We start from the raw sequence: 18,137 nt of genomic DNA on the forward strand, positions 1-18,137 counted from the left end.
AAGAAAATCCCTTTCCAAACAACCAATCCAAAAAATACTACCAACTCGTCAATCACCTTGACTTTCTTTGTGTGATGTCCAAATCGTCATATGACCTCAATAAAATTTCACTTATTTTCCTCCATTATAAACCAAAATAAAATTTACAAGAACATGAGGCATGAGTTGATCCTTTTTGCCGGTAAAAAATATCACGGATATCACGGGTCTCGCACTTTGTGAAGAGGTAGGCCCTTACCATTTGCGAGTTATCAATTCCACATCGTATAAAAGACAAGAACACAATGTAGGTCTTTACTAGGACGGAAACAAGCCTTGCGAGTCACAAATGGTAAATACTTACATTGTTTTCTTGTCTTTCATACGACATGGAATTGAGTACTCGCACATATATCATCGGAACTGTTTTATGAAATTCTCACCACAAAAACCTAATCATTGAAATTGGTCCTTTCATGTTGTCTCGATCTTTTGGACACAATTTTGTGCTTTCTTTAAGCGGTAACACTAATTACCAAACTTTCTAGTTCATGTATGTTACTCAAATGTGGGTTAAAAAAATAAAAGACAAGGGCTTTCTAAGTAATCAAAACGAAGCGATTAATATAATGGGTAAACTACGGTTTGACCTCCTAAACTATTATTTCATTTAAAATTGATCCTTGAATTATTTTTTTGACAAATTAATCCCTCAACTGTTTAAAATCAGGCAATTAATCATTATCGTTCGATTTCATTCACTATTTCGTCAAATTCAAGGACAAATTAGCATCATGAATTCTTACTTGTCAGTTGGAACCCTCAATAAAATTATGACATGTGGAAACAAAATAATAAAAAAACTTATAGCATAATAAGAAAACTTTTTAATTATAATAAATAAAACAAAACAAAAATCCTGAATGACCAACCACCCATTCTCCACCCACATCAACCTGTGATGGGGGAAGAGGGTGGTTGCGGTTTATTATTTATAATTAAAAATGTTTTCTTATTATGCTATAAATTTATGAATTATTTTATGTCCACGTGTTATAATTTAATTGATGGTTATAGCTGACAAGTAAGAATTCATAATGAAAAGACTAATTTCCCTTGAATTTGACGGAATAGTGGACTAAATCTAGCAACAAGGGGTTAATTGATTGATAGTTTAGGGGGTTAGATTACCAAATAAATAGTTCAAGGGGTTAATTTCAACTGCAATAATAGTTCAAGGGGTCAAACATTCTATCTTAATACAATAGCAAGTTCGAATCCTCCTCTCGTAGTTTACACATGACTTTAGTGTCAATTTCTCATTGTTTGTCAAATATATATATATATATATATGGGTTAAGATTCAAGGACACGCTTTTGACATACATTTTTATACGGCCCACTCTGTAATGTATTTCAACGATGCAACTATCTTTTATATCTTACCTCAAAGATCATTGTTTACAAAAAATAACCCAAATCTAAAATTATAAGATTGTTGGATTATATTTTGTGTTTCTTTTGTAGAACTATATTCATCCATTTTCTTTCCTACAAGTCAATGTCTTAATGGTTTTGGATGTCTACTTTTTTGTTAGGATCATCTATGAATGATGTACTAAAATATAGACAGTTCAGATCTTTAAATACATTACAAAGTGAGCTTATTATAATAGATGTCAAAATGTGTATCAAAAGTGTCTCGGAACTTAAACCTTGTATATATAATTGGGATTCCATTGATTAGCAACTAGCAAGTGACACTTTGACCCCTACAAAACAGATTCTCTATTCACAAAGGTCCAAAGGAACAAAAGTCAGACAGATAGATACATACCAAAACAAAAGTCAGGCATATTGAAAGTCTTACAAACTATTATCCATACACTACTAACTTGGAGTTGAAACCATTTTTGCCTTCCATCATTAGGATGAGATTTTGAGATAACTTTCAAAAAGCACGCGAGTTTAATTCCGGGCAATTAGGCCGAATATGACCAGGCTCGCCGCAGTGGTGGCAAATGTACTGCTTTCTTGGCCTTTTTTCCCGTACACTAGAACCTTCCTCAAACGACTCTTCTTCGCTGTCCTCAAAAGATTGTTCCACTCTTAACGCCGCTGCCACCATGTCACCATAAGTACTGAACTTAGCTACCCTTGCTCTTATGGAAGGCCTCAGTCCCCTTTGAAATTTCGATGCTGTATATTCATCTGAACTCACAAGATTAGTTCGTGCATACCATGCTAGCTCGAGGAACTTAGATGCATACTGAGCAACAGACATGTTTTGTTGGGTCAACCCTTGAAATTCGTCGCATTTAGCATCCCTTACAGTTTCAGGATAATACATATTCAAAAACAGCTCCTCAAATTCTGCCCAAGTGATGGATTTAACATCACGGATCCTTTTAACAAATTCCCACCAGTAGTGAGCCGCTCCAATAAGACAGTATGTGGCAAAACCAACTTTTAGGTCTTCGGGGACATCACTTACATCAAAACATTGCTTTATCCTTTCGAGCCACTCCACCCCTTCTAAAGGTTCATCAGGATTTCCTGCATACTGCGGGGGTGACAGACTAATGAAAACCTTCAAAAATTTCAGCCTCCGATTTACTGCAGATGTGCCTTCAAGCGCAAGGTCAGCCATTTGCTTGATGGCTTGAAAAACACTAGCCATGTCCTCATCATATGGAGCCTTGGGATTGGATGAAGTAGCTTCACCTGTTCTAGGCATATCTTTCTGAAAATTAAACAAACAAAACATTAGCTTCCATACAAATGCATAATCAAGAGACTATTGTAAGTGTAGCCAACAGCATACTAGCCACCTTAGCAATTACCCGTCATGCCACTCACCAACTTCAGAAATACCAAACAAGATTACATAGGAGTCAAGTCTAAAAGCTTCAGTATCATCACAGTATCCACCATGACAAAATCATTTCCAATGGATGCCATAGCTGTAAGAAGATTAATAATTTATAACTTATAAGCACTCTCAAGAGATGGAACGCAGTACACTTTTTCTTTGGTTTTCTTAGAAAAGCCAATCAGAAAACGGATTCAAGTAACACAGCTGACTGCATCATCAATCTGAGTTTGACAACAAAAACGCCTAAAAATTATTCTCGTAATTAATACACCTCTTAAGAAACACAAGCGATGCTTTACTTGAGAAGAAGTCATTCAACAGGTACAGAGAAAGGGAAACGACGAGAGGCATTCGATTCATAAATTTCTTAAGCCAATCAATTTGAGCATCAGGATCATTATAGGCCATGAATAACGCTATGTTATTCTTGCATAAAATTTGGAAGATAACAAGTATACTCATCTTCTCTTCAACTCCAGGAAGGACCCTAAGCATCTCGATCACCTCTTGGCTTATCCCTCCTCCAAGATGCCACATCGGTCTCATCTAATCTAGATAACACAAACGGCACGCTGTTTGACTGAATTCACGTACGTGTTCTGTTTATTGAGGTAACTAGCCTCTAACTCATACCACTTGTCCCTCGTATCATCACCCGCAGTATCATCAGAAAGTACAATCCCTGATGAAGCCAAAATATATTTTGATGAATCTTGGTGATAAGTTCATCTCACAGGATGGCTTTGACTTGCTATTCTGTTGGGATTATCCTGGCATGCTACCCCCTTTGATATATAAACCACCTTACGAATTATTTACTAAACACTCAAGAAAATTGTGTTACAAGTTACAACTTATAACAAGCAATATGCGTAAGAAAAAAAATTAGTTAAAACTAATATAACACTTGCAACTGGGTGTACCATAGTTTGCCTATATAGCTTTCTTTAACTTAACTAGTCGGTAACAAACACATAGACACACTTGAGTGCGAGACAAGAGGCCGAAGAAGCAAAGGCAGGAAGACACTAAAAACCCTTTTAGGTTCATTATGCACCACAAAATGTTGGACGAGTAGTCAAGCAATAACAAACAATGAGGTATTCATTAGAAGATAATAAGAAGAGAACTGACTCTAATCTTTCTCAATCTAAAGAAGCAATTATATTTCGGGAACTTTAAGGAAAAACTTTCGGTACTGTTTACTTTAACGAAAAACCACATTTTTACACTAAAAAATCAATCATGGTACTATTCACTTTATCCTTTATTTTGTCCTATTCGTTAAAACTCAAGGTTTTCATGTCTTTTTCATTAGTTTCCTTTAATCCCTAAGAGCTCTTCCGTTGGACAAAGAAACACTAAAATACCTACCATTTTATCCAAACGGTCATATGGTTGGGAGCAGCCTCTCCATAAATGGGGGTAAGGCTAGCCGACATTCACCTCTCCCAGACCCTGCGTAAAGCAGGAGCCTTGTGCACTGGGTACGACCTTTTTGGTCATATGGTTTCTGATATGAGTAATTGTTGGTATAAAACGGTTGGATCATTTCAATTATAATGTGGAGTAAGACCTACAATGGCGTCCCATGCATTAACTAAAGTTCATATACATATGGTTCAGGATGAGGGGGACAGACATTTTGACGCACTTTCTTGTGGTTCTCATTCCGTAACTTTTTTCAAGAATCGTAACCTTTGCAGGCATAGCGTCAAATTCAATAACTACTCCAATAATTCCATCATCCCTAAAGTACAAGTTCAGTGGTATAACAACTAGTAGTTCAGCTAGTTACTGCGATTACATCAAACAATCTCACAACTTACACTATGTTGTAGTTGAAATTTGTTGGTAAAGCTTTTTGCTTTGGGGTCAATTGAAATTATCCACACAAGCATGTATAGCATCGCTTTCAATTCTTCAACTTTCAACAACAGAAAATAATCATGGATGTTGCACGAGAAAAGAACCCATAGAGAATCAGAATCAGAATCAGCACCAGTAACTAACCTTCACATGAACTTTCCCCTTCCCTTTCCGGTTCATCTGTTTGCTTGCTTCGCCGGACCGGATCGAATTTTTTGATTCGCGCGCCAGCAACTCGGCTTTTCATAACAAAACTTTAGCGTCTGGAACTCAGCTTTTCATTTGAACGGGTAATATATTATTATATTAAAGCGGGGGCATTTTTGTCCACCACCATAAATCATGATTTTTGTTTGAGGTATTCATCAATTCCCCTCCTGAACTTGTGATCATTGACCAATTTCCCCCCTCAACTTTAATTTTGGCCAATTTCCCCCATCAACTCTCATAATTAATCAATTTGCACTCTACTGTTATTTTTTTTTAATTTTCCATCTATTCTTTTTTTTTTCTTTCAATCTTTCTAATAACTTCCAACAAAGTATTAAAATTAACATAAACTCACCTGCATAATATAGGGTAAAATGTACAAAAACATAATACAATTAGTATGTGATATGGGTTGATTATAAGAAAAAGTTATGAATCGGGTTTAAAGCATGTAGAAGAAGAAATAATAATCCTAAACTCATGGATCAGACCTATTTCAATAAAATGTGTTATTCTTAATAAGGAGTCGAAAATTATGAATTGACTAGCCATTTTTGCACTAAAGCTCGATTCTCCACAATTTACTTGAACTTAGCTTTCACTTTAATAAAGAAAATTGTATTCACATACAAAAATGTACACATCAATCATTTTCATTATCAATTTTGTATAGTAAAAAATCAAATAAAATTACTCCATACTGATTTATTATGACTAATAATATTATCTATGATAAATTGTAAAATTCTAAATTTTAATCTATTTGTAATAGGATAAAGACATAGGAAAATGATTAACATATTTAGTTTCTTACACACACTTGTTTACTTATGATCAAATTAAAAAATTAACAGTAGGGTGCAAATTGACTAATTATGAGAGTTGAGGGGAGAAATTGGCCAAATTAAAGTTGAGGGGGGAAATTGGCCAATAGTTACAAGTTCAGGGGGAAAATTGATGAATACCTCTTTTTGTTTTATCATACATCTAATTAATTGATATGTGTCTTTTTACTCAATCTAGGTTATTTTTTTAATTGAAAAAATAATATTTAATGTGAAAATTAATAAGATTTAGGTAAAAGAATACATGTCAATTGATTAAATATACGGTATGGTAAGTAAAATTATGATGGTAAGAAAAAATGCTCCCATATTAAAGTTGTTCTAAATTGGGCTGTGTCATTAAATGGGGCCCAATGATATTCTTGAGACTTTTTGTGGAGAAAATGGAATTCACACTTGTTTAGAAGTGTTTTTATAATTTTTACAAAGTATTTTTTGTGGAAATGTTTTTTAAATCATTTTTTAGTAAAAACTTAACTGAATCCTAGTAAAGCATTTAAAATGCTCTTGAAAAAAAAAGCACAAATTGTACTTCTTTCAGTCAGTTTAAAAACACTTCCAAACAATCCAATAATATTTATTGTTTAAACGAACAAATTATAAATTACTAGAAATTCCAAAACTGACGAAATTTAAATCTCCATCAATTGCAAGTTTATATATTTGATGGAATTTCAATGACAGAATGTTTAATTATGTTGTTTGGATAACTCATATAACTTGTTGCAATTTTGTAAAACAAATTTTACATTTTTGGTCTTCCGCTTTCCATACTTCTGAATGTTATGGAAAAACACTTTTTCTTTCCCAAATTAAGTCTATTACTGTCAACTAACTCTTAGTTTAACCGGGAATCTAAAATATAGATAATATCGGCGATATTTCGCCGATATTATCGTTTTGGTGAGAGTCCGATATTTTTACTAATATCCACGTGATTATCGTCAATATATCGAGATAATATCGATAATATCGTGATAATATCGATATTACCGATATTATCTCGATATATTGGGCTGGGAGCCGGAGACTCCTCGAAGGCGCCACCCTGAGCACAGATCTGAAGGCCAGAACGGTTACGGCAGTGGCGACGAGGGTGGATACGAACGAGGGGGAGATGGATGCCGCGGGGGAGGTTGGGATGGGAGCCGGAGACTCCTCGGAGGCGCCACCCTGAGCGCAGATCCGAAGGCCAGAGTGGTGACGGCGGTGGCGACGAGGGTGGATACGAACGAGGAGGAGATGGATGCGGCGGGGGAGGTTGGGATGGGAGCCGGAGACTCCTGGGAGGCGCCGATGGCGGAGAGGACGGCGAAGAGGACCGCCATGAGAGCGACGACGGAGGATGCCTTTGAGACTACCATTGTTGATAAGGTTTGGACCTCTCTGTTCGGGAATCTAAAAGGGCAAGGAAAGTTGCTCGTTCGGGAATCTAGGGTTCTTGAAGACTCAGAGAGACTGAAAGCACAAAGTGGGCGCAAGTTGGATTTGAGATCCAATTTTGAGGTTCTGAAAGTGAAAGGGTGAAGAAGAACGAAGATGAGGGAAGAGAGAGAGAGAGAGAGAGAGAGAGTAAAAGATTCAATTTTGGGTTTCAGAAAGGTCAAAAGTTGGTGATGGGGGTAAGGTGGAAAGTTATTTACATCAGATGGGTTATTATGAAAACCACCCACTTGCATGGGCGTGGGATTTTTATATTTTAAAAGTTTGGGAGGTATATTATATTATTATATGTATATAAATGTTATATAAATTATAAATTATTAGATTTTTTTTTCTTAGGCAAGCATATTAGATATGTACATAAAACATTCACATATGTATGTTCTTTTATAAGAAATAACATATTATTCAATAATTATTTACATCTGATATAGTAAATTTAATCCCTTGTTATTGGTTCGGCTCAACAGCTCACATTCCTTAATCCCTTGCTTAAATGAGTGTAAAATATTGTACTAATTCATTATATATAAATGATTATGGTGTGTTTAAACTTCTTCCATTAATTACTACATATTTTCTACACTCACAATATTTGCCAGCTCGCTATATAATCAACTTAAATCAGTTAAATCCATCATGCAATGCATTTCCTTCCAATTTTTTGTGATAAACTAATAGATAATTGACTAAATAAACATCCTGCAAAATTTCAATAAAAATTTCCAAGTTTTTCTTACAATTTCCGTGGTTTCCATGTAATTTTTATCGATATCGATATTATCCCGATATTTCCATCGATATTTCCGTGTTTTCGGACTACCGATATTTCCGATATTACCGATATTTTCTTCCTTGAGTTTAACAATACATTTCTAAATAAATTTTAATGATACGGCTGAGAGGAGCAGCCAGAATTTCAAGATGGTTAAAATAAGTGGTGGTGCCAAGGGCCAAGCTCCCATAACTTCTAGACCGAGGTAAGAGAGTCCAAGATCTTATGCAGCTATTTTGTTTATGTCATCTCAATGACATTTATTATTGATTGATACGTGTCTACAAATTTAACCCTTCTATAATTTTAAAATATTTTAATGATAGATTTTTATTAATGGGTCACGTCATAGTCTGGTACTTAACCGTCAGTATCCAAGTATTGTCCAATCCGGTTGTACAACTCATCCTTGTTAGTTAGTTTAAACTGTTGGTGTTGGGCTCAATTTGTACTATAAAAGTACGATTTCAAATAGGTAGTGCTATGCACACATCAATTATTACTTCTCAAATTCTCTCAATTTTCGGTTGTTATATCAAATTAATTAAAGAAGATCAATAATAAAAAATTAATAAAGATGTTTGAAAGGTAAAAATAGATATGTGAATCAAATATACAAATTAAATTATTAATCGCAGTGTCATTCAAATCTTTGGATCTATTATTTTTTCATGCCACACTTGCATATTTATTTGGGTAAAAACACTTGGAAAAAAAATTGGAATATGAGTTATTTTTTACGATATATCTAATATGTTTGTTAATTCTTTGGAATGGTGAACTGCCGTAACGAAGTTACCAACAATTAAAATAATTATTACGATCTACTTTGAATAAATGGATATTATATGAAGTAATATTTCATAAAATAGCCATTTCCAAGTTGAAATGGAAAAACCATGAACATTTGTGTACAATTTACCGACCAAAACAGTCACGCATTTATCATACGAAATTGAACATAAATATTAAAGGTTAACTAAACTTTTCTTTCTCGCATAAGACTTTTACACAATAGTATCATGAGACTTTTAGACGATAGTGTGGACCCAAAAAATAATCAAGAGGCGACACATGAATTTTTTGGCAAAAATGACAAAATTACCCTTGAGGAACATCGGAATTCCTACATGCGAGCAGTGGACAAACAACCCACAATCAAGTCAAAAGTGCCCAAAATAGGTATTTATTCAAAACATATTTCATCCATCTTCTCCACAAGGTAACCCCCAAAACATTCATTTTAAATTATGTTAATTAGCTAATTAATGGATTTATTACCTAATTAATCTATTAATGGCTAATTAAACTACCAATTACACCAAAAAACACACAAGAGGCCGGTCACCTTCTCTCCCAAGGGGGGCCGGCCATGCCTTATATATTATACCTCATTTTCTCTAAAAAGGGAGGTCTTCACTCTTGCTAAACATTCAAAAATTCTCCAAACACTTTTTCCCTCAAAATTCTAATTTTGGCATCAGAGGTTCTTCGGCCAAAGCCATTCATCGTGGGCACGTGAGGCTTTTCATCGTGGGCACGTGATGCTTTTCATCGTGGGCACGTAAGACTTTTGACCTTTGACCTAAGGTGTTATTTGTTTTGTAGGTGCAATTTTGTCTAAGAACAAGAAGAAAGAAATTTGCATCCACAAATAGTATCGCATAAGACATGCAATTTTTTCACAACACTTGTTAGGATGTTAGAGAAAACTAAAATGTGGAGAAAAATAGGATCTAAACAAAAGAATTGTTCTTAGGGTTTTGGCTACCAAGCACAAATTCAAACACGATTCCTCATGAATAGCCATGAAAAACTTGACTTCCTTCAACTTTTCCTCCTAGATCACCCATAATCCGAAAATTAAATGTCTTTCTCTTTATTTTGGTACTTCGAAACTGAAATATAGGAGTTTTTTTTTTGTGTACAAGCGTTCCTCTTAATAAATAACTCCGTCGAGATTTCAGTGAAAAATATTAGTAAGGAGAGAATAGAGAGAGGCGTAGAGAGATTTCACATGGAGTTTTGGTGGGACTATATATACAACATTCATGCACGCAATCATACTCATGTGAGCTTTTTTTTTTATTATTATTATTATTATTTTTATAATCAAAACGTGCTATGAGCAACATACAAAGTTCTATATTATTTGTCACATATATATTTATCAAGTTTAGTTCCGAAATTCTTTGTCGGCTTGCTTACATTCGGGCTTCAATAACAGCCAGGTTCACCGAGCGAAGATGTCTCAAGCTAAATTTTAACATGAAAAGAATTTTCTACCTTTTGTATTTCAACGCGAATTAAAGAGATATATATATATATATATATATATATATATTTTATATAGAAACCTCCATGGATAAGTTTAAAATGCCAAAAGTGTGATAGACTAATGAAACAAAACTTTGTCAAAATAAAAAATGAAATCAAATTTTTCGTCCATTGCAATTGAGTTTATTGATTGTCGCCTTGTTCAAAATGTGATATCTTACGTTTAGTACCCTTTTCTTTTGATCTCCTTACTCAAAATATTGATGTGCCTTTTGTAGTCTTGACCAATGGTGAAGTCAAGAATTGTCGAATGGAGGAATGAAATTTAAAAGGGTAAAAAGGTTCTAAAAAATAAAGACAACTATAAATCCTTTTAGATAATAAACAATATTATTTTGTTCATAATTTACCACATAAAAAAATTAATTGTTGTGGCAAAGTTTCATGTCATAAAAACATAGCATAATACGTTCATTATCAATAAAAGTAGAAACATATCGCTCAATATAAACAACCATGCTATCACTCAATCATTGATTTCTTATGTTATTAAGCTATGATGTTTTCACAATTTTCATAGCAGCAAACGCTCTCTCCACCAAAGCGGTTGCAACTGGTAACACCAAACCCCAATATAATGAATTTATGCACTAACTTGTAGTTTTCTCACCTCCTGATCTTCACCAATTCCTTTGAAATATCACTAATTCCTTTCAATTATGAAAACTCATTATGCATCTTCATCTGATGAATACAATTTTCAGGTTGAATAGGAAGATTCATGAGGTCCACACAATCAAAATCTTGATGATAAAATTAGAAGAAACGAACAAAAAAGTTCAATTCATTATATACACAACGTCATTCAAATGGTCACCAATTCAAACACTAATAATTTTTGTGTGGCCAACAATGCCAAAACAATAGAAACCATTGAATGGGCCTTAAAAACTAAAAACAAACAAATTGCACCAAAACATCTCCTGGGCAAGGTCAAATTCTAGAAGGGGACTTCTATCACACCTCGATTTCAAGATACGTCTAGAATCGACACATGATGTCACCAAGTACTTGAAGATCTATCATGCTTCGCCTCTCAAACATGACCAAAGACTCAAATAAATGGTTTAACAGCGCAATGACTTATCCTTTATTTCATGGCTACATTTGACCTCTTTGTTAGACTGCCTACGTAACTAAAGATGAGGTCAAGCCATAGTATGTTCTTATAGTTTAGACTCCCTCATCTATCATTAGTTATTTTCATTAAATTATGTTTCATTCTCATTTTTATCCGTGTCCATCATCTTAATGGTCTGCTCTAGTTTAGACTTTCACCGGATTTGGTAGTGAAGAGTTATAGTCTAAGCTAGTTTGGTGTTTTATTAACAGTATAGGAATCATACATAACTTCCATGGCTACAAAATAATATACACAGGTGTGAAAATTGAAGGAATAATCAAAGCACCATAGCAGTGATGATGAGTTCCATGGGGTACGAAGCTTTGTGCGGAAGAAAAAAAAAGGGTTTAGGAAGCAATAAGAGAATGGAAAGAAAAAATGTGGGACAATAAAAATAAGAGGGGGTGAAGACGAAAAGTTTCATTGGAGACAAGTTTCAGAATAAGTTTCATTATCTTATTTCTTTTCAATCAAATAAGAGCGGATGAATACGAAAAGAAAAGTTCGTAGGAGACGATGAAGACGAAAAGGTCGGAAAGTAAGTGGATTGTTTTTGGAAAAGATGTTATAAATAGAAAGCTTTCGGATTTTTAATTCAAATGTTTTATTTTTACGAAAAGTTATGCCAAATAAATTATAGACTACAACTCAATTATTAAAAGTGGACTAATCCAATGGTTCAAAACTTGTGTCAAATATTGTGTTATAAACGTGGTGTCATGGATCCACCCTCTATACATTTATGTATAGAGAGAGGAAACATTTAAGGAAAGGGTTCCTTTTTTTAGGGTAAATTACATAATACCTCATCAGGTTTGAGGTCTATTATAAAAAATAATAATTTTTTATACATTAAAAATATTATAATAATTTACTCTATTATAAAATATAAAAAAAATAAAGATAAAAATAAAAAAAACCTGAAAACCCAAAAACCCATTCCCCTCACCACCTCATCTCCTCCACTCTCTTCACCTCCCTCGCAACACCCCCCACCCCACCTTCCTCCTAGTTTTCTTCCACAACCGAAACCATCTGAGTCAGCCTCGGCTGGGCGGCTCTCGGACCCAACCCGTCCCAAGAATCCCGAGGCTCGTCATTGACATCCAACTGGGTCTCCCGCCGTTTCTCCGCCACAAAACCCTCGTTCTCAACCTTCTTCATCTTCTGCTTCCACCGACATTGCCTCACCTTCCTGCTCAAAATTGATGCCGTCCCCCAAAATGTCCTTGCAATGTCCTTCAAATCCCTACCCTTACCTTTCTTCTTCTCCCATTCCAGATCCATCAACTTCTTCATCGTCTTGAACTCCGCATCTGCATTCGCATCCAAATCCAAAACATTACCTTATTCTCCACCTTCGTTATTCTCCTCATCTCTCACTTCGACATCGAACTTTCTCGACACTCCTTTGCGGTCATCGTCGATGTTGAAGAGCTCAGACCCATAATGGGGGTTCTGGGTCGGGCGTTGCGAGGGAGGTGGGGGTGGGGTGGGAAGTGGTGGGTTTTTGGATGTGAGGGGAGGTGAAGATAGTGGAGGAGATGAGGTGGTTGGGGGAATGGTCTCTCTCTCACTCTCCTCGTCTCTGTGGAGCTAGGTGAAGCTCAGAAACCGAGAACTAGCTCCGGCAAACCCTGTGAGTTTCGAGCCAGATCTCGGCTGACTTCGACTATCCCACAACCAATCCAAGGTACAAAACTCTTTCCCTTGACTCTATGCTCTTTTTTGTATATAGATCGTAGGGAAAAGTCGTACGGAAAAGCCGACAAAATGAGAGAGAAGAGTGACCTGAGAAAGTCCACGGTGGTGGTGGTGGTGTGTCGTCGGTGGTGTGGGTGTGTAGATGGGTGCATGCGTGGGTGTACTGTCAGGGAGAGAGTCCAAGAGAGAGATTCGAGAAAGACTCGAGAAAAGATTTCTTGGTTTGGGTTTTTCTGGTTTTTTTTTCTTTAATAGGGTTAATATTATAATATTTTTAATGTATAAAAAATTAATTTTTTTACCACATGGTAGCCACATCAGCACAAATGTGGCAGTCACGTCAGCATTTAACAGACTAATGGATGGAAAATCTAACAGAGGTATTAATTTGAAATAAAATAGTACGTGAGGTAGGAAAGTGAAATGTTTTAAAGATGTTGTATGAGGTTGTAATAGACCTCAAACCTAAGGGGGTATTATGTAATTTACCCTTTTTTTATTTATAAAAATAGAGATTATTTGTGGGGTCCACACCACATCAAACTGTAACAATCCAAACCATCTATTTTTCAAGTTACACCTCATAAATCATCCTTACAAAATATTAACCAAATAAGAAATATTTAAGACATCTAATTGTATTAAAAAAAATTAACGAATATTATTATATAAGAAACAATGAAATTTTATTTTGATAATTAAATAGACAAATAGTTTCGGATTGAATTGAATTTTTTCAAAAATGATCTATGAATCGAGACTTACAAAATAGACAATTTATAACGTTGAAGTTCGATGTGGAGTGGACCCTACATCTAATTCCCATTTTTTGAAAAAAAAAATGAGAATCCCTTTGCATAAAGGTAATATAAATAAGATTCGGGGACACATGCTTTAGACATACATTTTTGTGAGGTCCACTTCTTAATATATTTCAACAATTCAATTGTCTATCTTTTACACCACACCTCAAAGATAATTGTCTACCAAAAATCACCCAAATTCAAAACTATATGACCTTTGGAATAAATTTAGTGTTTCTTAGCAAAACCATATTCATCTATTTTCTTCCCTACAAACAAATGTCTTAACGGTTTTGAATGTCTAATTTTTTGTTAGAACCATCTACGAATGATGTACTAAAATATCAACGGTTCGAATCGTTAAAATACATTGCAAAATGAGCCCTACAATATAGATATCAAAATGTGTGTCAAAAGTGTGTCTCTGAATCTTAAACCCTATATATATATATATATATATATAAAATGGGGATTCCATTGATTGGCAACTAGCAACACTTTAACCTCTACAAAACAGATTCTCTATTCACAAAGGTCCAAAGGCAGAAAAGTCAGACACACAGATACAGACCAATACAAAAGCCAGGCATATCGAAAGTCTACAAACTATTATCCATACACTATTAACTTGGAGTTGAAACAATTTTTGCCTTCCATCGTTAGGACGAGACTTTGATAAAACTTTCAAAAAGCACGCGAGTTTAATTCCGGGCACTTAGGCCGAATATGACCAGGCTCGCCGCAGTGATGGCAAATGTACTGCTTTCTTGGCCCTTTTCCCCCTGCACCAGAAGCTTCCTCAAACGACTCTTCCTCGCTGTCCTCCAAAGATTGTTCCACTCTCAACGCCGCTGCGACAATGTCATCATAAGTACTGAATTGAGCTACCCTTGTTCTTATGGAAGGCCTCAGTGCCCTTAGAAACTTCCATGCTTTATATTTATCTGAACTCACAAGATTAGGTCGTGCATACCATGATAGCTCAAGTAACTTAGATGACAACTGAGCAATAGTCATGTTTTGTTGGGTTAACCGTAGAAATTCGTCGTATTTAGCCAGCCTAGTAGTCTCAGGAAAATAGTTATTCAAAAACAGCTCCTCAAATTCTGCCCAAGTGATGGATATAACATCACGTCTCCTTTTCACAAATTCCCACCAGCAGTGCGCCGGTCCAGTAAGACAGTATGTGGCAAACCCAACTTTTAAGTCTTCGGGGACATCACTTACTTCAAAACATTGCTTTATCCTTTTGAGCCACTCCACCCCTTCTAACGGTTCATCAGGATTTCCTGCATACTGCGGGGGTGATAGACTAATGAAAACCTTCAAAAATTTCAGCCTCCGATTTACTTCGGATGTGCCTTCAAGCGCAAGGTCAGCCATTTTCTTCATGGCTTGAAAAACCCTAGCCACGACCTCATCATGTGGAGCCCTGGGATTGGATGAAGTGGCTTCACCTGTTCTAGGCATATCTTTCTGAAATTTTAACAAACAAAACATTAGCTTCCATACAAATGCATAATCAAGAGACTGTTCCCAGTGTAGCCAACAGCATACCAGCCACCTTAGCAATTACCCGTCACGCCGCTGAAGTCTACCAACTTCAAAAATACCAAACAAGTACATCATCAGTATTCACCATGACACAATCATTTCTAATGGACCGCATAGCTGTAAGAATATTAATAATTTGTAAATACAAGGCACTCTCAAGAGGTGGAACACAGTATACTTTTTCTTTGGTTTTTCTTATAAAAGAGAATCAGAAAACAGACCCAAGCAACACTGCAGCTGCATCATCAATCTGAGTTTGACAACAGAAACACCTAAGACTTATCATCGTAATTAATGCAACTCTTAAGAAACACAAGCGATGCTAAATTACTAGAGAAGACGTAATTCAATAGGTAAAGCGAAAGGAGAACGACTACTAGACGCATTCGCTCCATAATTTCTTAAGCCAATCAATCTGAACTTCAGGATCATTATAGGCCATGAATAATGCTATGTTATTCTTGCGTAAAATTTGGAAGATAACAAGTATGCTCATCTTCTCTTCAACTCCAGGAAGGACTCGATCACCTCTTGGCTTTCCGGTCTCATCCATCCTAGATGCCACAAATGGCACACCCTTTGACTGCATTTATGCATGTGTTCTGTTTATCGAGGTAACTTGCCTCCAACTCATACCACCTGTCCCTTGTATCATCATCCACAGTATAATCAGAAAGTACAATCTCTGATGAAGCCAAATTTTTTTTTTATGAATCTTGATGATAAGTTCCATCTCACAGGATGGCTTTGACTTACTAATTTTGTTGGGATTATCCTGGCATTCTACTTCTTTTGATATATAAACTACCAAAAGAATTATTTACTAACAACAACAACAACAAAGCCTTTTCCCATTAGGTGGGGTTGGCTGTATGAATCCTAGACGCGCTCGGTTTTATGCCAAGTCCTCCGTTAAAACTTATAACAAGCAATATGTGTAAGAAAAAAATTAGTTAAAATAATATAACACTTGCAAAATATCTTAAACTGGGTATGCTATACTTAGCCAACAAAACTTTCTTTAACTCCTAAGTAACACACACACACACACACACACACACTTGAGTACAAGACAAGAGGCCGAAGAAGCAGAGCCGGGAAGACACTAAAAACCCTTCTAGGTTCATTATACACCACAAAATATTGGAGGAGTAGTCAAGCAACAACAAACAATGAGGTATTCGTCATAAAAAAAATAAGAAGAGAACTGACTGTAATCTTTATCTAAAGAACCAATTATATTAATCCCAGAGAGTTTTTCTTTTGGTCAAAGGAACACTAAAATGCCTACCATTTAATCCAAACAGTCATATGGTTTATGATTTGAGTAATTGTTGGTAGAAAACGGTTGAATTGTTTGAAATATAATGTGGAGTAAGACCTACAATGGCATCCCTCAAATAAGCTTATTTGACAGATCCATCAACTAAAGTTCACATACATATGGTTCAGATCAAGGGGGACACACATTTTGACACACTTTCTTGTAGTTCGCATTCCATAAATTTTTCTTGGCGCAACAGAAATGTTGCGCCTTTGTGACCGAAAGGTAACGTCTTCAAGTCGTGGAAACAGCCTCATTACAAAGTAAGGATAAGACTGCGTAAGATAGATGTTTCCAACCATCGCATAGCGGGGAGCGCTGGCTTGGGGTTGCTGGAACCTTGCATGCATAACTTCAATTCAATACCATCAAATTCAATAAACTCAATGGTTACATCATCCCTAAAGTACAAGTTCAGTGCTATACAACTAGTATTTCAGCTGGTTACTGCAATTACATTAATCAATTTCACAACTTACACCAAGTTGTGATTGAAATTTGTTGGTCAAGCTTTCTGCTTTGTGATTAATTGAACTTATCGCTTTAAATTCTCCGACTCCCAACAACAGAAAATAATCTAGGATGTTGCACGAGGAAACCCATAGAGAATCAGAATCAGTACGTAACTAACCTTCATATCAACTTTCACCTTCACTGCTGGATGATCCCGATTCATCTGTTTGCTTGTTTCGCCGGAGCCGATGGAATTTTTTGGTTCGCTCGCCAGCAGCTCGGCTTTTCATAACAAAACATTTCGGTCTGGAACTCGAGAAATTTTTTTTTGTGATCCAAACACGGTACACGATACAAGTGATAGAATATTTTATATTTTATTTTTTAAGTTATTAATATTTTAACTCGTATATTTAGATAAATTACATAAAATTACCTCAACTATTGGGTCATTAACAGTTTCATACCTCGTATTTAAAAAGTTTCGATGTCATACCTTATCTTCGAATTTGTTGCAATGTCATACCTTTCATCAGTTGTCTGTCAATTTTTCTGTTAAAATGTTGACGTTGCTTGAAATATTATTAAAATTTTAATAAAATATTATTAAAAACAAAAAAAACAAATAATAATAATATTTTTTAAATGTTAAAATAATAATTAATTATTAATAAAAAATTAAAAAAACACTTCAGTTCGTCCCCTCCTCCTCCTCCTCCTCCTCCTCATCCATCTTCATCTTCTTCCCCGACCCCCTACCCTGCAACCCAGAAAAAAAAAAGAAAAAAAACCATTCAGTTCGTCTTCTCCCCCCTCCTCCTCCTCCTCCTCCTCCTCCTCTCT

The 18,137-nt window shown here is 35.5% G+C and overlaps 2 protein-coding genes across 4 annotated transcripts; both read right to left on the reverse strand.

The window, feature by feature from the left end:
* Positions 1-1,752: 1,752 nt before the first annotated feature.
* LOC103407318 (uncharacterized) lies at positions 1,753-5,031 on the reverse strand. Its single transcript, XM_008346248.4, has 2 exons — positions 4,868-5,031; positions 1,753-2,722 (listed from the first exon to the last, which is right to left on the reverse strand). Exons 1-2 carry the CDS (start codon positions 4,901-4,903, stop codon positions 1,931-1,933), a joined length of 828 nt encoding a protein of 275 aa, XP_008344470.2. The 5' UTR covers positions 4,904-5,031; the 3' UTR covers positions 1,753-1,930.
* Positions 5,032-14,470: 9,439 nt separating this feature from the next.
* On the reverse strand, positions 14,471-17,644 carry LOC103409368 (uncharacterized). 3 transcript variants are annotated; one of them, XM_008348200.4, is made up of 3 exons: positions 17,473-17,640; positions 15,521-15,564; positions 14,471-15,439 (listed from the first exon to the last, which is right to left on the reverse strand). In XM_008348200.4, exon 3 carries the CDS (start codon positions 15,431-15,433, stop codon positions 14,648-14,650), a length of 786 nt encoding a protein of 261 aa, XP_008346422.1. In that variant the 5' UTR covers positions 15,434-15,439; positions 15,521-15,564; positions 17,473-17,640; the 3' UTR covers positions 14,471-14,647. The 3 variants fall into 3 exon arrangements, with proteins under 3 accessions (XP_008346422.1, XP_008346437.1, XP_008346401.1); XM_008348215.4 differs by having other exon boundaries at positions 15,528-15,564; positions 17,473-17,630; XM_008348179.4 differs by lacking the exon at positions 15,521-15,564 and having other exon boundaries at positions 17,473-17,644.
* Positions 17,645-18,137: the final 493 nt, after the last annotated feature.

This window comes from Malus domestica, chromosome 02, assembly GCF_042453785.1.
Source record: "Malus domestica chromosome 02, GDT2T_hap1".
In the NCBI taxonomy this organism is placed as follows: Eukaryota; Viridiplantae; Streptophyta; class Magnoliopsida; order Rosales; family Rosaceae; genus Malus; species Malus domestica.

Bases quoted from the DNA above. Each gene is read 5' to 3' on its own strand.
- LOC103409368 (XM_008348179.4), bottom strand. From the start codon at position 17,517: ATGAATCGGGATCATCCAGCAGTGAAGGTGAAAGTTGATATGAAG. The intron at 15,440-17,472 runs GTTAGTTACGTA...TTAAAATTTCAG, and splicing joins AGGTGAAAGTTGATATGAAG to AAAGATATGCCTAGAACAGG.
- LOC103407318 (XM_008346248.4), bottom strand. From the start codon at position 4,903: ATGAACCGGAAAGGGAAGGGGAAAGTTCATGTGAAG. The intron at 2,723-4,867 runs GTTAGTTACTGG...TTTAATTTTCAG, and splicing joins AGGGGAAAGTTCATGTGAAG to AAAGATATGCCTAGAACAGG.